General features: G+C 35.7%; 1 protein-coding gene across 1 annotated transcript in view; it reads right to left on the bottom strand.

The window, feature by feature from the left end:
- ADCY1 (adenylate cyclase 1) overlaps positions 1–23,804 on the bottom strand; it is a 149,140-nt gene that overhangs the window by 46,296 nt on the left and 79,040 nt on the right. The window contains exons 4-7 of the mRNA XM_059483185.1: positions 22,885–22,996; positions 9,429–9,556; positions 2,153–2,311; positions 556–697 (exon numbers count right to left, since the gene is read on the bottom strand). Coding sequence (XP_059339168.1) covers positions 556–697; positions 2,153–2,311; positions 9,429–9,556; positions 22,885–22,996 — 541 coding nt within the window. The remainder of the gene's footprint in view (positions 1–555; positions 698–2,152; positions 2,312–9,428; positions 9,557–22,884; positions 22,997–23,804) is intronic.

Raw genomic sequence — 23,804 nt, 5'->3', positions numbered from 1 at the left:
TTCAGAATTGGGTAAAATAATTTTCCCCTTGAAGGTTAAAATCCCTGAATTAAACTTATTTGCACAGAGTTTCAGAAGATAAGGGTTCAAAAATCTGTATCCCAAATTCTCTGGTTGACATAAAAGGCAATAAAGTTTCTCTTGGCCTGTTATCACGTTATGATAGATAACTTCAAAAATAAGCCTTGTGATGTAGAAAAGGTTTACCAAATTGAAAATGTTTAAACAACAGTTATGGACTTTCAAGACTCCTACTGCGGTCACAAGAAACATTTCTCAGTAGAACAAAAGACTGCACTCAGTAACCAGTTGAAGAGGAAAGGTGTGACTTGTAGTTGCACCTGTTGGAAAACCACTGTCATCACCTCACCACATGCTGAAATTCAAAATGTTACCATTTTAAATAAATGGTAACTGCTGGGCCTTCAAGTGTGCTTGAAGAACTTTCAGGAATAAAAAACAAACAACAAAACATTGTCTCTAGCACTGTCTCTGCTTTCAGAATAGCACAGAACAGTTTTTAAATTATGAAAACATATCACTGAATAAGCATACCTTCCTACGATGGGATGGCACAATAAAATATGTTTCAATATTATGCTTCTTCAAGAAACTATTCCTTTCATGACCGTATCCTGGTTCTACCTCGTAGTCCCCATTTAGGCACTCTAAGGTGGTCTTTGTAATATGAACTTTCCTGGAGAGAAAATTAGACATTATTGTTTAAAGCAAAGATTATGAGCTTCTTGCTACCAAAATACACTCCTGTACAGAAGTTGATAAAGAGATCAACAGGTCAATTTACATACAAGACCATAGGTTTGATGAAAAAAAAAAAAGTTAAGTTTTGTACTTTTAGCCAAATTGAGCATAGAAAAAAATTCTATTACATGCATTTTCTAAACTTAGGCAAAGTGAACAGAAAGATAACTGTTGACTATCCAAACACTTGCAAATTTGCTGTTTTGTAGAGCGTCTGCACATGATCTTCTACATTGTGTGGCTTTCTTAAGTTTTTACCTCAATGGCAGCTTGGAAAAACATCCTGCTGTTTGAAACTTGAGACATCACAATCCAAACCTCTCTTGTGTATAAAGCAGAAACTTTTTCTGTTTCACTTCACATCTCTGATTCATATTATTCATCCACTCTGTTTCAGAGGCATCTTTCTGACTCACTTTGTTTTGGCAATACACCAATCTTTAATATTATTTTTGAGTTTTCTTATCCTGGAAAAGTTTTGACATTTTCTCCTGAAAGACCCCGTATATTTGATATGTCTTCAGAAAAGGTATCTGAAAAAATTTTACTGCTTTCCTCTATAAACATGTGTTCAGATTTTTTCCCACTGGGTAACTTTAAGATAATGTATAAAATACACTGCCAAAATTATCTAAAGTAGATGTATACAATAAATTAAAATTTATCATTATCACTAAAAAAAATGAATTGGTTCCTTTGTCCTTCTGTATAGCAATCAAGATCTCGCAAAAAACAAAAACAGTATGGCAGGTCCTAGTCCAAACGTGAGCTACACACAGAACACCCATGCACCTTTGCAAATGTTCACTGTGTGTATTTAAATTGTGTCCAAGGCTGTGCAATGAGTACTTCAAGTTCCAGGACATGCCCCATGGGTTGGCTGCAGGTTTATGTGCTACTGTATCATTTGCAAATGTCATCAATATCTGAGTTCATAAACTGTTATGTCTTTTCTGTACCATACAACTAGTGTTGGAAATCTGGCCATGTAAAAGGAGCAAGGCATCCCCCTCCCCTCTCAAAGTATAGAGGTGTGTAAGGGTAAAAAATTCCTGGAATGGCTACAGGGTTTTACTTTTGTAACATGAAATGATCAAAGTCTAGCATTCTTACATTTGTAATATTGTCTCATTCCTACTTTTTAGATTCAGCAACTTCTACAAACAATTTTGTTTTAAAATGTTTTACTTCTAATCTAACATATTACTTATACAAATATCAAGATCATTTGGAAAATTCCACAGGATAAATCACATAATACATTGATTGCTCCTGCCAAATACAATCCTTTTCCTCAACAGCAATTACCTTGCAAATGCCTTAAAAATGGAAGAAATTCTTCACCCATAGAGTTTTATATTTTTTTCCTATGTTTTTTTTTCAGACTTACCCAGGCAGTCCTCCAGCTTCCATTACATTAGCTAATGTCACATCATTTGACCAGACATCATATTGCCATTTTCGGAGACCCAGGACCCCACAAAGCACCCTGCCTGTATGCAATCCAACTCTCATGTTGAGATCAACCTCTGTGGCTTCTGCAACAGATCTGTAATGGACAGCATCAGAATTAATATTTAGATGATGACTGCTCTTCATTTTCTCTTCTCCCAAAATTAACACATATATTTATACATGACCAAATAGAAAGGGTCTTATAAACCTGAAATGGAATATTCAGGTACTGTTCTCTACCTTCACTAGTTTCAAAGCCTTAATTGCAATTCCAAAAAAAAAAAAATTATTTGTTATATTTTAATTACTTTTGAACCAAAATATCAATATTTATAAATTTCTTGAGCATTTCTGTGAGATTGTCAATGTATAAATAATTATTTCCAATCTACTATGTTCTAATTGGTTTAATTACCCAGTTACTAGAGTACAGGACAAAGAAAATGACAAAAGTAATAAATTATTGTAAGAACAGCAGAGTAATTATAAACACTAATATCTTTCCAAAGCTTCTGTAAGAGTGGCACCCAAACAACTTGTGACTAGTCTTGCACCTGCAAATTAAATATAATGTTCAGAGATTTTCACTGTATAGCTGGTAAAGGATGAATTAATCCACAAAACTGTTATTAAAAGAATATTTTTTGTGCCACAATACAGAAAGATTATTCATTTCTGTGAACGAAGGGTATGCTATGACTTGCACTCTGTACAAAATTGTGAACACTGAAAACGCACTTTGAAATGAACAGTCTTAAATATTATATGTTATTTAATAGCACTGTAAATAGATTTTTTTCAGCTCTTTCTGTTAGACAAACACCTGTCATTCTACAGTGCAGTTACTGTCCAAAAAGTGATACTATCTCTGAATAAAGGAAACTGATTATCACTATAAGAATTTATTTTTATTTGACTTTTCTAATTTGAATTTTCCAATGCATTTAATATGAGAAGACCTTAAAACAGGACTCTAGCTATCATTTCCCCTTGGCCTTCATTGACCAATTTTTTTTTCAAGTGTCATCCAGTTACACTGGATTTTGCAGAGATGCCTTTAGAAAGACTTTTCAACTATTTCACAAATTGTACTTGTTTAAATGAAATTAACAGAAAGGTGAGCATAGATCAGGATGTGGGATGTGCAGCAAAGATACTTGGCTTCAATTTAAATAAGAAACCTTTCACCTATGAATCTGCATTCCATGTCAGCCATCACTAATGTCAGTAACATGGAGATCTCTTTTATCTCCACAGGGAATCTTGGCATAACATATTTTTCAGTCATATTCTATGCAACAGCACAGAAAGGCTTATGCACAGCTTTCTGAAAGATTAAATATTTCCTTGTCCTATTCCTACTCACTGCAAGTCAGCTCTCCCTCACTCAGTATCTGTTCCCAGTCAAGCCTTGAATATGACTTCAAGGAGTCCTAAAAGGATTCTAGTGTTACAATGTTTTTTTGTGCACATGATTTGACAGATCTTTGAAGAAATGAAGGACCCTAATTCCATGAGCCACATAACAACAAGCGACTGCACTTTGTATGTTCACCTGAGCATGTGTATTGTCTCATTAACAGATTGACCCTACACCAAGCCCACATCTTGCCAGACAAAGCCCTTCAGGATTACACCTTGTCTGCCCATGTTCTCCTGCATAATTAAGAACCTATGTAATAATCTTAATTAATAAATCTGCAAAGGTTTGGGTTTCTCTGTTCACAAATGAGTGTGGGTTTTTTGTTTGTTGGTTCCCTCCTCCACCATTAAAAAAAAAACAACCAAAAACCTCAGACTAAATGTATGTGGAAAGACAGTGAAATCCAGACACGGATAAAGTTCACTCAAGGCTTTGACATTGCTTTGTCTGACTGGGGTAAATTTAGTCTCCTTTCAGAACTGTTAATAGAATAACAAAAAGTAAATAAAAAAAGATGAGCTGAGAAATAGAACATGGCTGATCATACTCCTTGTTCAATAAACTGAACTGTATAATGCACCAATGAACCATAAAGGAGAACCTGAAAGAACTTTATGTTTTGAGCAAAAACTTTCCATAAATAGTCACTTAGTCAAAAATATAAACTGAGAATACATTTCTACATCTTCCTCAGAAGGTACAATGTGTTTCAGAGATGCTTTCATCATTATTAAATTTGAGTAGGAAAAAAAAGCTCATGAGAAGTTAATTACATTTTTTGAGTTTATCTTGTAGACCTTTGTGCTCTTTATGCAGATAATTTCCATAAATAAACCCCACTGAACTATCAGAAATGAGGAATATTAGGTAATATTTAAAGAAGAGCCTTCAAATTTAAATTCAGAGCAGTAAAATGACCATGTTTCTAAACTGCATCAACATTTCTACAATAAAATATCACAAAAATGTCCAAGAAGGTATTTTAAATTATAAATACATTTCTGAGACTATATCAGCACTTCACAAACAAGCCACGAACAGGAAAAAGGAGTTTCTCAAATAAATTATTAATTATAACTTATTTTCTCATAGGTTCCTATACTTAAGTTTTCCAAGTGTTAACACAAGAGTAGGCCCAAAAACAAATGGAAATCAAAAAAACATTTTCTTTTTAAATCAATTGTGTTCAGAGTCTAAGGAACTGACTAATAAAAAAGGCATCTACCCTGACAGCTCAAGTATCCTACAAATCCTTTAAATTTTAGTTCCCTCCTTAACTACAAGTATTTTATGTGCTTCTAGAAGGCATGAAAGTAATTTAGATTGCCTGCAGAACAGCTTCAGACCTGTGCTCCTGAGCTTTTTTTTTGGAACAAAAAACTCTGCATGCCATTTCTTATAATTACTTAGGTCTTTTCCTTAGGTCTAAAAATACCAGCAGAAATTAATGTTTCCTGCTTAAAGGCATAGATATAATTTTTGGTTCAATTACCTAGACTTCCCCAGAGTATTGCTCGGCTGCTGCAGAGCACTAGGACAGAGAGGCAGGGCTATTGAAGGGCTGCTGGCTTGCTCTGGCAAAGGTGCAAGCCAATGAAGCTTTTACCACTAGTAGACAGTTTCTTAAAAATGCAGCTGCTGGTTCTCTAAAAACTTGACATCAATTCACTCCTGCCAGTTCAAACATTTCCAGGCCCTGGACTTTTGGATGACCAGGGGAAAAGCTTCAAGAGTGTTGACATTAGGGAAGTTAATGGTTCTGTCTATTTCCTCAGGCAAAAAATCACACAGGAAATCTTGATATTTCCATTGGACTTATGCAAATGGGCTGCTATAGTTCCTCTCCCTTTCCTGGTGCTTTTGGTCAGCCAATGGCCAAACCCCTTAAAAGGGGACAGTTCAAGCATCAACCTCTCCAGTGCAAAAATTTCCCCAGGTACAAATTTGCCCAAATTTGCAAGGGACCCTTCCATCTGTGAGATTTTACATGATGACTGGTGGAGTCATTGACATTAGGTGGAATGATTCATTCAGGATAAAATCACCTATGTGTCACAGAAAATAGCTGATAAACCCCACTGGATTGCCCAGTTCTCAAGAAGTAAAAGTTGATGGACCTCAGTTTCTTTCAGATCTCTTCAAAGCCCACAAGCAATCAACCAGAAGGTCAGATGATGCTTATTCTAAAGTAACCTTTCTCTCCTCACCACAGTATGTGTAGGTTGGACTAAAACAGTCAGCAGCAGTTGCTGTGATCCACAGATGTGCTCCTGCAGTGCCATGCTCCCTGCTACTACCCACAGTCAGTGATGCAGCTAATGATGCAATTCCCACTGAGTCAGTACTAAAATGGCATCCTACTAACATTTTAACAGAAGAAGCATCATGAAAATGTACTGTGCATGTGACAACAGGAATGATTATGGATTCCATTAAAGTTTTGAAAAGTTTATGAATGTTAACCTGAGTATTTTGATCCAGTCCAAAATATAGTATTTACATACTGCTCACTCAGAATCTCTATTTTCAATTGGAAACATTACAGATTATCTCTTGCTCTGCAACATTACTGAATGCAGGTAAATAGGTGTGTCATTTCACCACATTTCATCTCCAAAGAGGAGTTGCTGTAGTGAGCCAAAGAATTGTTTAATACAATTTGTATCTACTGATGAAGTGCTGTCTAAGGAAAGACAAAACTAGGAAGAATGTGTAAAATTTCCCCCATAACACTTTCTTAAAACAGAACTCTAGACAGTTTTTGGAGAAAGGGAGGGAAGAGCTTTTTTAGCTGAGCATAACATGTACATGGCAGTTAGCTAACAAATATATCTATTTAGAAGGTAAAACACTGTAGTACATGAGAATGAAATTTCAAATGTGGCAATCAGTTTAAGCAAGGTGAAGAGAGACTTGGCCTAACACAATGTTCATAACCAACGTGAAGACATCGGCCACATTAGAAAAACACATGACATATTAGAGGCACTAATGAATATAATAATTTTAATTATATTACTAGCAAAAGCATGACAATCAAAACTCCTATGGTAGGAGCAACATTGGTGGTATTGAACACTTCACTCATTGCCGTGGCAGTTTAAGTGACTCTAAAATAGAACAAACACCTGACCTGTACTGAGGCACTGACACAATGGCTGCAGAAGTTCTTTTGGAATAAAATCAGAATATAACACTATCTGTTTTGTCAGTTTTTAAGAATAGAAAGCTTCTCCCATAATTATTTTGGTTATGTTCCCTTCAACAAAACACTTTGAGGAAGGTGGATGAAATTGTGAAAATTATAATTATTTTATGATACTTTGAAAATTATGTTCTCAGATGAGAGAACATAATTTTCAGCACCATATTGAAGGATAACAGTTACGCAGAACATTAAGAGAATGAAATGTATCAGTTTATGTGAACACATTCAACTCAGTTCAATCACAGAACCAACAATCAGCCATGGAAGTTTCTATTCCTTGATTTTCCAGAAAAAGAACCCATCTCTTGTTAATACATATCTCTGGAATGGACTCTTTTGACAGATCCATCCCATGAATCACAGTCCAAGTTATTTTATTTATTTATTTATTCAGCCCAGACAACATGACAAACTTATCACTAGGGATGAACAATTCCAAGCATAAATTTATAATGCCAAGACCTGAATTTTATGATAAAGTGAATGGACTTTAAAAAGACCACCAGCTGGCATCCACCTCTGCATGAAAGGGCTATATGACTTTCTATCTCACGGAGCTGATAAACAAAGCTTAATAACCATACCAATACAATAGAAAATGCTTTCCAACTTCACTGTCAGAAGCTCCTGATTTCTCTTTTTCATTTACTAAACACATTTTAAAACTAATTAGTCTGGGGAATCTACCTTCTAACTTCAGTTTCTGGGAAGGAAAGAGACTAATTGTACTTATGCACAAAGAATGCAGAATATATCCCTAGCCATCAAACAACCTTAAGTAGATCTGGCATTATCTTGAAACCTTGCCTCTTGCTCATCTTGCTCTCTACCATGCTCTGACCACTAACTACACAAAGGACCTAAAATTTGTGAATTCTTTAAAAAATTAAATCTGAAATGGCCAGTTATCTTGTACTATAACCAGTGACTAAATATGCCTAGATAACATACTACAGCTCATCCACATAAAATTGCAAAGCTGCTGATGCTGCAAGGGGCTCTGGAAATCACCTAGATCAACATACTTGCTCAGAGAACAGCCAGCTACAGAAGGATGTCAGAACTGTTGCCCAGCTGGGTTTAAATCTCTCCAAGGGCATAAACGCCACAACTTTTCAGTGGAATCTCTCGAGGATCTGATTACCTGCACAGTAAAAAAAAGCTTTTCTCTAATGAAATTTAATTTCTTACACTTCGGTTTGTGCCCATTTCCTCTTGTGCTGGTGCTGGATGTCACCGAGAAAAGTTTGGCTTTGTCCTCTTTAACCCTTCACTCTAGGTATTTGTCTGCATTGATATGAACACCTCTGAGCCTTCTCTTCTGCACACTGAACAGCCCCAGTTCATTCTTTTCTAATTCAACTCATTTTCCAAGTTTGCATTATCATGTGAGTAGCCAATAAAATATACCCTAAAAAGGGAACATGTTCACTTCTAATAGTAAAACTGAAACATTCTAAAGAGAAAAGTTCCAACAGCTATACTAATACCTTATTTGTATACATGAAATACAGCACAACTAATGAATTAAAGATCAATGCTAGGTTTAAAAGAGAAGGACAGCATCATCTATTGCTTTCCAGGAATTTAAAAAACCCCAAACAAACCAAAAGGCTTTTGAAAAATGTGTACAAGTCCTGTACATCTAATTATGTTTCCAAAGATTAGGGCTTCCTTATAAATGGAGATACCATATACTGCTGAAAGAATACACATATTTTTTAGGATTTTCTATTATCACAGACTATCAGAAATTATAAATTAAGAGATTAAAAAGTATTTTGTCGATTTTACAACGCTTACAAATGTGATGAACTTGCATTGAATAAGGGAGAAAATGAATTAATTTACCCAACTTTTCATGCTCTGTATGTTTAGCAAATGAAAAGGAGAAGTGGGCAATACAGTAGTGAAGAAATTTTCCATCTTTATCCTTTCCCTCCTACGTAATGAAATAGACCTCCAGCTTCTGCTAAATACTCATTCACACTTCTCTCACATCCATATTTTTTGCCTTGGCAAAATAATGATCAATGTAGACCTCTCAAGCATAAACAAAAATCTGAGCAGCAAAGTAAATTTCATGTTACATTTCTGAAAAGCAGAATAAATGAAAGGTTTAAACATTACATTAAAATTGAATAATCAACAGGCTATGATTCTGAGACTGCAAACGCATATACAACAGGCATATATCAGGACTTGTTTTGACTTTTCATACTGGTGGGCAAAATGAGCAGTGTTTACCACTGCAAAGCAACACATTTGAGTCCTTTCATTGTGGCAATAGGGTATATTTTCTTATCTCTAATTATCTTTTTGCCACCTATTCAATACACATATGTGCCTCTACATACTCAATTTGCACACTTACTTCTTATAGTGATTAAATGGAGTGGAAAATCAATGTCTAGAGCGTCCATTCCTGAAATCAGGGTCCTGTGGCCTGAGTGCAAGGGTGTGACTTGCCAGGTGAGTAGTGCTAACAGACATGGATGTCTTTCTAAGAGCACACTTCCTGAACACCGCACAGGAGCTGTTGCAGCACTCCTGTCTGGGTTCACCATGCATGATACTTACGTGATAGTGTCAATCATATCCAGTCCCATTTCAACACAGCAATGGGCATGATCTGTTTTGGGCTGGGTCAATCCTGATACACAGTAGTAACAGTCTCCTAGGATTTTTATTCTTCTGCAATGATTTTCCTTTCATAAAAACAGAATAGGAAAAGTTTTATTATTCATATAAATATTTCAATATTAACAGGGTAAAAATCTTCTCTAATACTATGCAATAATTCAGAGAATCTTTTTATGATCAAATGAGGTAATTTACAGTTAATGAAATCTCAGTTCCCAGTGCACAACAGCTGACATGCATTTGTTAATTTATTTATAAATAGACACATATATACCGGACATTTGCCCTGCATTGTTCAACACACATGGGTTAACACTGCTTAAAGATACAGTTCTGAGCAAATGTTATTGCCTTGCCCTTATGCTAGGTTGATATAAATTCAAGATTTGCAATGAGACTTCATTTCTATATGAACCCAAACCAAAGGACTGGGGCCAAAACACTGCTGGATATTAGGAAATGCTTGCATTCTGAGAAGCTTTTGTTTTAAATTCAGTTCAAATTCACCAGGAAAGATTATTTATTTATCTGTAAAGGTACACACATTTTTGCATTACCTATTCATAAACCACAGTTTGCAATACAGCATAATCAGTATGACAGACTTGCAGATGAGAAGATAGTCAGTTTGCATTACAATCATATTTATCTTCTATTTGCATGAAGTTTAATTTCTACAGCCAAAGAACTCTGATAAAAACTTTCCCATTAAAAAAAAACCCAAAAAATGGCATGTGATAATTGCTACATCCATCTGAGCAGAAAGTTAATTTCTAAACAGAGAGTGCATAACAAAAAAGCCTTTAAAAGAGCAGTATCTTTAACTAATAAACTATGAGAAGACATGGCGAGATGGTAATTATAACTTATTCTCTCATAGGTTCCTATACTTAAGTTTTCCAACTGTTAATACAAGAGTATGCCCAAAACCAAATGGAAATAAAAAAAACTAGACTATGGCAACTTCTACCCACTTAGAGTTTGGCACAGAAAAGTAAAAAACCCGATTAAATTAATCCAATTTACAAAACTGGAATTTTTCCAGTAAGCAACGTGAAAAAATTAACTGTTGTGAATATGATGGGAGTGGACCCACAAAAGTCTGATTCTTTTCCCAGCAGTGTGCAATATAGACTTCAGCAACACAGGAAGGGAAAAAAAAAGAGAGAGCAGTGATAATGGAATTTAAAATTTCTGGAAAAAAACCCCCTAATCATAGAATCATATTCATTCAGCTCCTCATGCAGACATATATTTTCATCCAGTCTCGTGCCTACAAGAATTAAGCCTTCCTGAGTTGACCACATCATTGCCCACATTCCAGCTCAGACGCAATGCTTATGCTTACAGTGATCCTTTACTCTCTGACATATCACCATGTACACCAGCATTTGAGGCTTGTTGCTGCACACACTTCCTGCTGAAGGCTTTCCCATGTGTCTCCACTTGTAAATGGTACTCAGTATGGAACAAGTACTATAAATAGAAATTACCTCTGTTCATGCATGAAAGAAGACACAGTTTGGGAAAGTTGGCTTGTCTACTTCTTTTTATAAATTAAACTGCAAATTCAGATCTCAAATTAAAGAGGAAATCTGTCTTTTTGGGAATGCTTAAGTAGTAGGCTTTTCCAGTTGTCACTAGTTGACATTTGCTCTCCAGTACATCAGGATTTTAAATATTCCACTAATTATCATTGCTAATATATATTTTAATGAATACAAGCATAATTCTTTTAGAAGGACTATCACCAGGACCCTAACAGTATTCCTGCAGCCTATAGCCAAAAATGCCTCACCAATTTTACTCAGACTTTTTTGAAATCCTTTGCTAAATGCAAAATCTAAATAAGTAAAAAATTATCGATGTGCACAAAGTAATATGCAGATCTCAAAATCTTCGTTGATACAGAACAGTCCTTTTAATTTGAGGTTTTTGGACATGAATCACTACATTTTGTACTGGAAACCACAAAGTTTTTTACTAGATACCATTAGATTATACTCCCAAGAAAAGACTTCCCCCATCACTCCTCAATTCTGGGCAGATCTTGAAGCACTAGAGCATACTCAGTAGTTCAAGCTGAAGCCTGCTTTCCAAAATAAATTCAGTTTTGGCCCATACTTCAAAATCTTTTATAAGGCTCTTTTCATCTTTTAATTTGGTATGTATGATTTGTGACCAGGCAATGCCTTTATGACCTTTAGGAAAGCTATTCAGAAAAGCCATTTCAGTAATCTGGGGTAAACAACACATAAATGTTAATCAATCAGTCTCTCCTATTTGTGTCTACTTCACAAATGGCTCATTTCTAATGACTTGATAACAGCCTGGTAGACAATTAAAGAAATAAAATTAAAAAAACAAACAAAAAAACCCAGAGTTTACTCCATTACCACTTTTCTGAGTCAATTTCTTATTTGTGCAGGAGAAAGACAAAAGAAGAAGTAAATAAGTGCAACAGTATTTTCTGGAGAGATATTTATCTTGATGGAAGACATATGGCTAAATCCCCTGCTGGTTTTGAATCACTAGCCTATTTGTTCCTTATCAGATATTATTCTCACTGTCCTGCTTTATTAATTAATATACAGTAATCTCTAGAAAAACTGTTCTTTCCTTTTTCTTGACATGTGAGGTACACTTCCAGGAGAGAGCCACAGTGCAGCTCTGAAAAAGCCATCTTTTTAAGGACTGATATGCAAATTGATATAAAACCCCCATCACTGTCTTTGTTATATTCCCTCAGCAACTTCAAAAAAATCCTTTTCTTGTCAATATTTTTCACATTTGTGATGCTGATGAATTCATGTGTGATAGTTACTAATTCCAGTCACAACTGGCACAAGCAATGTTTGTTTAGAAACCACAGGTAATTTGGTTTTATGGACATGATAAAAAGCAGTAGAGATTGCCAGCACTGCATTAGGCAGGGAGCTTGCCCACCTGTGGTGCCTCAGGCACAACTGTCAGTCACAGGGTCAGGCAGTGTGCAGTGGAAGCTAAAATGCAGAAAGCAGAGGACTTTGAAATTACTAAGAGCCTTCTTCACACTTTCCTGAAAGCACTTCATAAAGCAGATTGTTCTATCTATCTGTTATGTAAGACCAGAGAATGAGGAGGGAGCTGCTTTGTTGCAAACAACTCTGAGGTTCTGTTGTTGCTGTAGTTCTTTATTTAATACATTTTGCCTAAAGAATGAAGTCTGTCAACTCAGACTGAAAAACTGAAAATTCAGAACATTGCCTTCACATTCATCTACCATACATGACAAATCTTCAATAAACCCTGGATAAGAATATTTTTTAATAAAAAAGGGAAAAAGATTTTACAGTTTGTAAAAAAAGCTTATACATAAATACATATACACTTATATATGTTGTCTCAAAGAAATGATAAAGAAGGTGTTAGACTTCTCTCAGCAAAACACATAAGAATGACAGTCAGATGTTCTCTAGAAGAAAGAGATTGTATTGAATAAGTGCAAAGTCTTTTAAAGGAGGATCTTTCTCACATGTCAGATTGCAACAACCCTTATTAACACTGCTGGAACTTTGTTTTTATTAATAGACTATCTGAGTAAGTAATTCTTATGTGAGTAGATTCAAAATCAGGATCAATTTTTGTTGCTTGTAACTCTGTCTGGTAGGAGAAGAGTTTCTTTAAAGCTTTCATGTATTTTGGAGATGGCAGACGCTAATGCTGGAATGAATCCCTGGTCTTCCTTCTGTCATTGCAACAATCTGTGTATTTGTACATAGTCAAGGGTCATCGTAGCATGTGGTATCTCTAAGAGTGAGCGAAAGAGGAAGGTCAGATGGACTACAGTTTTAAAACACAAGATTTTAAAAGGGTAAACGTTGAACTCTGTATTGTAACTCCATTGACTGCAGTGGAATTGTGCCAAGGCTGAGTCTGATCCTGTGTAACTTAATTGCAATATACTTAATGCTTATTATATTCATCCATTTTTTTGTCTGCAAGTCTGAAAGCAACCTGATCTGCAAGTATGCTTTTCAGACTTTTATTGCCCTAACCTCCTGGAATCACAATCTATGAGCAGGCGTGACTTTAATTATCCATAAATTAGAAAGACATTTTTTTGCCATTCTTAATAAAAATGGCACCATCTAAGGTTCAAAAAGTTTCTTTACCATATACAGCCAATGTGGATATGCTCATGCTTCGCAGAGTAAGAGAAAGGGTTAATAAGGCCTCAAAAGAGATGCATAAATAGTGTTTCCCATTTCCCCAACTCAGACCAGACTTGCAATTCCTCACAATGCTATGGACTTCAGAAATAGAAATATTTTGTTTTGCTTAGCCTACATAAATGGGAACAGCAGTTTGATCGCTACTTACAACGCTTAGTGATTGTAAAGTTAGTTTGTCTGAAAGAAAAAAAAAAGGAAATAGGAAACCAATGTTCATGTTCACCATTTAAATGAGGAAAAAGGGAGGAGATTTATTAGGCCTGGACTTACAGATGGCTTTATGGCTTCAGGGAAGGCTTTGACATCCTCACTGTATGTCAGACTTCAGCTATGGTGAGATCTCTGGATATTGATTTGGCATAGCTGCAAATTAGTACAGGAGCAGCCCTACATGCAGCAGCAAAGTGGAATGAGATGCATGCACTGGCAGCACAGGAACCACTTCTGGAGCTCAAAATCCCAGCATGCCTCTGTGGGGGGAAAAACATTGTCCTACTCCCTGAAAAAAATTTGCTTATTTTGCACTATTTTCTTCACATATTGAAGAGAATCATGAGAGGGGGAAACTATTAAATGCAAATTTCTGATGGCTCAGTTTTCACTGTACTAGAAAACTCGGGGCAAAATGGTGAACTATGACGGCTGAAGAAGGAACTCAGATTAGTCTTTTAGCTCTGATGTCAAGTGCCATAGAGAGGCATGGTCATCTTCCCTTACAGAAGTTCAATGAGACAAAGGAATATCAGTGACCCTCAGGAAAGGAGCCTTCATGGAAGTATTTGTGGGTTTTTTTCCCTTTGTATTTGTCTTCTTTATTTCTTTCTTCTTGGATTATCAGTCACTTTCATTCAGAAAGCGCTGTTCCAACAGCTTCCTTTGTTGGAGGAATCCTCTGAATTGTCTTTATCAGGTAGGCACAGGGGATCAAATTTTCAATCCATATTAATCAACACCGCATTATGTGTTTCAGGGGAACTACATGCATTTATACAAGCTGTCCCTCTTATCCTCAGAGACCCAAGACATAACTCAATAATCCAGGCTAACTGCATGACAGTAACAGAACTTTCTTAGTTACTACTGTATAAAATGACTACTAGGGGAAAATACTCAAAGCATATCTAAAACTCCCTGAAGACAAAAAATAATGATGAAAAATGCATTCCTTATTTATCTCTCTTCACAAACCTAGAATTTCATTCTGCTTCCAAAGAGGTCTTGAGAGAGGACAAAATAGGATTTACCACTGTTACCGCTGCATCTTATTTGCAATGTTATAGCATGTGCAGCATATTTAATATTTATAGCACTTTCTGCCAAAATGCTATTAATCTCACTAGAAAATTGGATTAGAAAGCTTTGAATCACTCTAGAAATTATCATTTACTACAGATGCGTGTGCAAAAGACTTGTTAGAAAGGATTGTATCTTCTGCTACATCCTCTGAATATGAAATTATGTCTGTATTCAATTCCATTACAGCTGTTTATTAGGTTGGAACAAAAATTATAAAAGCCTATATGTTAGCTATCATACAGTAAAGATGTATGCATCCATCAATATATACGTGAAGATGTGCATGTATGATATGCAGATGCACAGTTCTGCAAGTTTACCTATATCATCTTGCACACATACACAGCATATGGAATAAAGGAAAATTTTAATATTCATTCTCAGCAGTACTAACCAAAGTGGCTCAGCCAGATACCAGTTTTGAGCTCCCCCCTTCCAAAAGATTTGAATAGAGACTGGTAGAAGATATCTGGGTGTTGATAACTATTTCTGGCATTACTACTCCACTCCTTCCTTTAAGCAGAGATATGATGACTGTCTTACTGCTCCAAGTGCCTTTGGAACAACACAGTACAGTGTTTGGCTGTTATGGAAATTGTGAAGAACAAATCCCCCTCTTTCAATGTCTCAAAAGAAATGGCATTGAATCGGATGGTGTTAGTTGGAAGGCTATATAATGTAACAAAGCAATGCTGTACCAAGTTATTAAGTTCAGTGCATGATGACAGGAAGAGATTCTTCGTAACTAATCAGTTTACAGTTTTTGTCAATTGCACTTTCTTAATGTACTTCATTCTCTCCTAAAGTGAAACAAAATATTTCTATTTTTTTCCCCACAGCTGTAACAGTTTTGTGTATCAAAGAGCTTTAGAAAAAACAAAACTTAAAGCATTCCATGGAAATTACAACCGAGTGAATGTCTTCTAGACTGTAGCAGTATTCTCAAAAGACACAGCTAGGTGCAGAAAAAGAGGAAAACGTGGTTTTAGATTGACATGAAAAACTCTTTAGAACTCTACCTCAATACCCCTTTGAAACTTTTAGTTTAAACCTTCTTGCCCCTTTGTCCTACAGACCCTGATATATTCCTCTCTGACTTTACATTAAGATCTCCTAGAAGCTTTCTTCTCCAGGCAACGCACCCAGTCTTTCTTCACAGGAGAGATGTTCCAGCCCTCTGATCATTTTTGTTGCTGTCTTCTGGACCCACTCTAAGAGATCCTGGTTTCTCTTGTGCTGAGAGACCTGAGCTGGATGCAGTTTACTCATCTGCAGTTTACCATCTGCAACTTTCATTAATTACAGACAATTTCAATTATCATATTTTTTTTGTCAGTAAAACAAAAGAGATCTAGCAGCATGGTTTCTCTGAGTAGCATCCAAATCTATTTTAATAATTATATTGAATGTGGTCCACAATGTGAGAGATTCTTGAAGCCATTTTCTCACATAAACTTCATAGTCAAATCCTAAGTGTAATGAAGTGACAAGGACATTACCACCAGCTCTATTATGTTGCAGTGTGCCAATAGTGATAATATACTTATGAAAGTTGTCTAGCCTATTAGAAAATTCCATTGAACCCTGCAAATCACTACATACATATTTTACCATTTTTCCCTCAGTTTTTGAAGTGAATGTTTAAAAACCGAAACAACTATTTTAATAACCTTTTAATTGAATAAATCCTGCAAATTGTAGCTTTCTAACCAATATTAGTTCTTTTACATCTGCTAGTCCCAAGATGAAAAGCCTTGAGAATGCTCTAACTACAATACTCCATAGAGTTCGATTTACCAGAGTAACGGAGACACACTTATTGCAATAAAGGTTAGTATAGACTTAAAAAGAAGAGTTTCTACAGTGGCAGAAAATATGAAAACACATGCAGTATAGGAAGTACAGGAAGTGCCACAGAAAATTACTTGATAGGCTCTGACTGGGGAAAGCTGGCCATCCCCAGGTGAGCATTTGTAAGCTTTTAATTTAGTAATGTGTTTGTGAAGTCATTAAAAATTATCTTCCATCATGGGTGCCACATTATGCATGAACAAATGTAGAATTATTCAGGACAGCTCTAAAAAGGATGACATTAGTTTCAAATGTTTTCCCTCAATTTTATTGGCAATTATATATGCTGACCTAAAATGACCTAAATTTTGTTTACATTTTCATTCTTACAATAAATTCTTTCCTTACTTCACATGGAGTATAATTTTACAAAACTAGAATATTAAAATTTTTTAGTTCTGGAGAGTGAAAACCTATGCAATAATCATATATATTAATATACTTGGAAATGAAAAGGGATTTTAGCAAGAATATTTTATACAATAATGACTGACACACATGCTTGTCTCCTTCCTAGGTTTTATTAAATGTCCTTTCAGATTCTGTCTATTGATGAAGATACATTGCAGGAGAAGCAAGCCTAAACCAAATATGCTGAAAAATTAAGCTCTAAATTTTAGTAAATGGTTGCTTTACCAGATGCTAGAAATACTTTTCTCTATGCTAACTGCATTACAGGTCAAAACAATAAGTGGCCCACACTTCAAGCACCTGAGGCTGATTGAAACAATTCACTACAGTCCTATACAAAGATGCAAATTTCAGATTTGCAGTATACAAACTCAGGAACAATTTGGTAATTTACTACAAGCATATAAATTATGAAAAGAATTGTGACAAAGAATTAGCATACCAAGTACAATATCCTCTTATCTAAAATAAACTCTAAAATAGGCAAAACCTACTCTCTGGGGTACTTGCCTATTTGTATGTTCCTACTGTATTTCAAGTAGGAAGTGTTCAATGTGTTCAAGTGTTCAATGTTAATTTTTTCCCTTCAAAATTGTTCCTAGACACTTCAGCTTCAGGGACACATCATCATTCCCTGATCCTATAGAGTTACAGGCATATTGATTGAGAACACTTTCTTTTAAGAAAATTTACTTCCTTAGGTCTCTCCAGGAGACATCTCCAGATGGCTGTCCAGAACTAGATTTAAACTTATGTGGTGATCTGCCTCAGTAGGATCCTGTGTCTGTGCTGACTTTCAAGGGAAACTGAGGAGACAAGTCTCCTTAAAATCAGCATTTATAAATACGCTGCCGCCTGGTGCCCAGAAATTTTCACAAAGAATTGTTACATGCTGTAAGTTTATACTTATGTTTTTCAGCACTAATTTTGCCATCTTAAACAGTCCACAAAACTTAGTTTATTTTGTATTTTAAAAATACATCATAATTATCTTAATATAAACTAAAAGCATTCTACAGATGCAATATAAACGATTTTTTAGAGTGATTACTTCTAGGAAAATCTAGTTGAATGCTCAGAAAAGAACTAACTGTTCTTGACACAGTTAAAAAACACACAAGCTGATTAAAAATATTACCTACTGTTTCTTTGCCTAAGGCTCAGAAACAATGTTTTTCAGTTCAGTATCTTTGAGCTTGAACTGGTAGCAAGAGACACTTTGGTAATGTTGAAATATGCAAAGTAAAATTTGTTAAATGCTAAGGAGACAATCAGGGAAGGATACTATATTAAAATGGAAAGAAATAAAAATAGATTCAGCCTGACAAAGCCTGGAGGTATACACAACTGTAAATGGAAAGAATAAGGAAGTGGTATCAGTCTACCTATTAGATGAGAAAACAAAAATAGCATGAAGAAATAAGAACTTTGATTCAGAATATTAAAACTCTCTTCTAGCGATGTCCTTTGAAAAGCACCTAAAATTCTTTTATCCTTGTCAGCTTGTAAATGAAAAGTCTTGGAATTCCCAAGATGCAGAAAGATGGATGCTGAAAGAGAAATATCTGAATCTCTAAAGAAAAATAATAATTCTCCATGTAGATTAGATGCAGGAAGCATCTGAAAAAAATATACCAAAGAAAAAAGTAGTTAAAGAAAATAGAAACTTCTCTAAAAATCAAACCTTTTCCATTAAAATTCAAGATGCTGTAGAATTGCCTCCTCTTTTCTATTAAGATGACATATTACAAGTAAAATATTTGGGACATGTCTAAACTGCATCAAAACATAATAGAACTTTGACCATGACAGCATAATGCAAGTGATTATGTCTCATTAAAATTTGTCACTCTTACAAGTAAACTGAAGAATGACAAACTGAAAGCTAGCTATAGTATCAAAGGCTGATTGCAAGGCATCTGAAGACTTCTTTGAAAGATCAGTTGCTTGAAGCATTTTTTAATAATATGTAATGCAGGATGACTATCAGCAGATCCAAATCTGGGACTGCACAAAGCTACTCTTGTTTAATGGGAGGAAACCAAAATAACTTCAGAGTAACAGCCAGAACTAAGTAAACTAAGCCTGAGCAGCAGATAAAATCCAATAAAAATCAATCCTTTCAAGTTGAACTATTCATGTGCCTTATGAGAAACTTCACCAACTCTATGTTCAGGAAGATGCCTTGTTACTGTTATGTCCCAAGGGAATCCATGCAGGGACAAGCTTACCTAAAATGCTTGTATCAGAATGCCTAAAGACAGTCACATTACAAAACTTCATTAACCAGAAATACAAATGAACCCTGAGGCATTCGTAACAGTACCTTCCCATGTGGATTCTCTGATGTTGGTCTCAGACGAAGTCACACTCCTGCAAGGATACTAATATAATGACACTCATTTTTGGTTATATTTTTGAGACTCACATTCCTTCAAAGTGATTGAAGTTGGCATTAGGACTCAAAAGTTACTGAGGAGACCACAAATCCTACATGAAATATGATTACCTAAGACTGCTTCTTTAAGAAACCAAACAGTGCTACTGTGAAAAAGAAAACAAAAAACCATGCCATCATTTTCAGGGAGCATCTGGACAATACTCTTTATCATATGGTTTAGTTTTAGGTAGTACTCCAAGGAGCAGGGCTTTTGATTTGATGATCTCTATGGATCCTTGCCAACTCAAGATATTTTATGATTTTAAGTAATGTATTCAGATAATCTCTTCCCTAGCACTCAAAGACTCAGTGATTTGCAAGGTAAAATAATGCGTGAAAGATAAGTATTTAAAAAAACTTTCTCTAGAGGTGAATAGATATGAAAGGACATGATAAAAGTACAAATGAATTCTAGGAGGAAGTAGTAAGATCAGGATATTTCCCCCTCTCTATTAACAGAATGCTAAACTACATTTTCAAAGGAATTGAATGACTTTATATTGAAACCTAAGGTTCGCTTTCAGAACTCCCTATCATGAGTTGTAACTATATCTGAAGCTATTGTGATTAAAAAAAAAAAAGGTAGCATTTCAAAGAGAGCAAAACTATGTGCCTTACAAAAAAGCCCAAAAATCCCCAAAAACTACACACCAAAAAACATCCAAAGAAATAGCACATGGAAAGAGAGAAATAACTAATATAAAAAGCATAAACCAGCTTCCAAATGCAAGAAAGACAAATTTTAGCAGAACTATACTGTCAAAAAGCAAAGACTATTTCTACAATGTGTCCATGTGTCAAAATGTCAAGATTCATCTTGAGGCTCCCAGCAAATATATGCTGTCTTAGTACACTTTCCACAGTGGTAAGGGGGATTCTTTTAAAATTCTTTATATTTTTAAGAAAGACAAATTTTTTCAAGAAAGATAGTCATAAACTGCACCTCACCTTCCAGGTGGCATTGCTTCCCAAGGAACAGCAGCACACAAACAGCAGCACAGAACAGGCACACTCACAGATTGCATTTTAGTAATCACAGGGACCCTACCTATCACTATCTTCTTTAAAGTCTCTGCAATTTCCTCCTTAATCATTCTGAATACAAAAGCACAGCAGTTTTAAAATCAGCCCAGCTCTCTCTTTTGACCTAATAATGAATACCTAGAAGCTGCTTTAACCAAGAGGATCCTTCTGAAAACCTGTATTTCTCAGCACATTTCTCTGACTGCACAAGACACAACTACAAGTCTCCCTTAATCACATCACAAGGTGATAAGGAAAGCTTGTATGTCTGTTCTTAACCACACCTAAGTGAAGAACAGTCTAAACTAGAAGTATTCGTAAGTAGCAAATCTTCCTCACATAGCTGGAAGAAACCGTGAGATTTTTTCCTGTAGATTTGAAAAAGAATCCTTGCAGGCTGAACAGAAAAACTAAGGTTTTTTGCTCTTCTGCAATCTCCAAACTGCTTCTTCCATGACCAACAACCGACCTTGCACCAAAGGCTGGCATCTGCCTGGCACCTGCCTTCTGGTGTCAGTGACACCTTCACTGGCAGCACACGGCCATGGCTAAGGGAGCAACCATGGTAAGGCATTTCCCTGGCTTCAGGGCCATGACATATCTTAGGCTTATGTATTTCTGTGTGCACACATGTGATCTTGTGTTATATTACAGTACTTCCCTTTTGTTACATGGCTCCATATTTCATGGCTATAAAGACTCCACAAATGACAGCCTGGTAAGTTTTAAATGAGCTTATTAGGTGTTTGGTTGACATATAATTAAAATGCAATGAAAGTAAGAAGGATATTTGAACTTAAACCATCTAAGCTCTTGCAAATGACTATCTGAATGGAAGATCATTTTTATTTCTAAGGCAATATCTATGAAGTACTCTGGGCTGAGGACCTGTGCTCTCTATGGCATACTGCCAGTAGTTGCAGTAATGAATTGGTTACAAAAATTCATGTCTAAACCCCCTAGAATTCCATTGCATCTCTACTAAGCATCTAAGTTAATCTTCTGCTTTTCTTGGAAAAAAGGGAACACGCAAGTTTTTTCCTATTATGACTTGAACATCTAGTGCAAATCAGAACATAGCACTCCATCAAAGGATAACGCATTTAACTAAGAATAAGACCCTTAGCTAAGGGTCTTTCTCAATGCTAGGACCTTGTGGAGCAGAAGGTTTCTTTCTCCTTGGGGTTCTTGAGAGCTGTTTATAACGAGGGAGATTTAGATGCAAAATGTCCACATGCTTTAGATCTCTCATGTGAAAGACTGCATCAAGGAAAAGTGAGTTTGGACTGAAAAAATGTGGATGCTATTTATGTCGAGGACCTAAACAAATAATTTTTTAGGCTGCTGCATGGAGTCTGAAGACAAAACAGCTAGACAGTAGAGGAGTATAATTTATGTGGAAGAGTAACTTCTCACAAAGAAGGTTTTAAGGACAGCTGGCAAATAAGATACATTTGATGAAGTTCTGATTTGTTCAGGGGAAGACATATTTTCAACATCTTGTTAAACATAATTTGCAACAAGATGTGTGACTTTTTCTGGCACAGCAATTTCTCTCATTTCCCATCCAATGGTTCTTGTCAAATCAGGTTTCTTGGAGTTATAGGCAAGGAACATTTCTCTCATTTTCTCTTCCTTGGGGAATCTAGCACAATATAAGTGCAACAACAAAAACATAGGCATCAATTTATTATATCTATCCTATTTTGCCTACAATAACCTCTCTGAAAAGCTACCATCATTTCTGTTTTAAGGAGTGCTCTCTGTGAAGAATGAATTTTACTCTCCAGCTTCCTATTATCACAGAAAGTTTTATGCCATACTGCCAATATTCATACTTTCCATTGTTCTGATTTTTTGGATGAAGAAGAAAATCGTAAATATTGAAAAAAATTTCTCTGTTTTGTACAAACAAAACCAATGAAGAACACTGATGAAGGGGGAAGAAAAGTATATTTGAAAATAGCACTTACATTTCTTTCCTAAACCATTAAAAGAGATTGTTTTTTCTCTAGAATATTAAAAAAAGATTGAAGCTTTAGAAATTCATGACATGTGGGGCCAAATCAGTCTATTACAGATTTCTAACATGAATAACTCATGAAGCATTTTTCAGTAGGAAATGTAAATTAAATTGAAATAACAGGGTGGTACTTACTGTAGCTAATTCATCAAATTTTCCAAAAAGTTCATTCAGCAGCTTCACCAGCTCTTGGGCAGTACACTGTGATGCCAAACTAGTGAACCCCACAATGTCTGCAAATAAAATACTGTAAAGAAGTAAAGAGACATGGACAAATCAGTAGAGATCTTCACATTCTTGTTACTCTCTTTCACAGCACAAATGTAACCCACAGTACAAACTCCTGAAATATTATCAACAAAGTGCTAGTTGTAAAAAAAAAGGAAAATATTCAGAAAAATAGGCATTAGTCTGGTGCTGTCAACTGTTTTAGAGAACTCTCAGACACTTTCAATTGCTCCATACCTACCTGGCAGATGAGGCAAAGCACTTCATTCATAGAGTGCCCAATGAATACTCTAGGAAGATGATGAACAATTTATTCTCTTTGCAGCTAGGATCTCCTCAGCTAAATTGGTTTCAGAGACAGATTTACACTGCTAGAGTTCCATAGCCAAACAGATAAACTTTGCATGAGGTTTACTATGTACTGACAGACAGGGGTTAATAACTTCAGTGCAGTAGCTCTGTGATGTGGCCCTGTGGTCTGTGATGATGCAGTAACTTCCTGTGAGGAGCTAGAATCCATTCTCTTCACTGTGCTGCCTGGCTCAGGTAAGTGTCTGGCTTTATCCAGTATTAGCAAGGTTTTAATGCCCAACAGTTTAATCTGCTTTAACAATCCCTGCTAGTCAGTGTTCATCAAGTGAGATAATTAAAATAAGTGCAGGTACCATTGTGACTGAGAGAATAAATCACAAAATGTGTTTTGTGTAAATCACAAAACTCAAGAGAGTATGGTGCTGTGATCCTTTCAAAGCTTTAGATTCCTTGCATTGGTAGAAGCACAGGATCAGCTGCAGGAGCATACTGCATTTATCTCCAACATCCAGACT

Source organism: Ammospiza nelsoni, chromosome 1 (assembly GCF_027579445.1).
Source record: "Ammospiza nelsoni isolate bAmmNel1 chromosome 1, bAmmNel1.pri, whole genome shotgun sequence".
NCBI classification, from domain to species: Eukaryota; Metazoa; Chordata; class Aves; order Passeriformes; family Passerellidae; genus Ammospiza; species Ammospiza nelsoni.
This window is presented reverse-complemented; position numbering and strand designations above follow the sequence as displayed.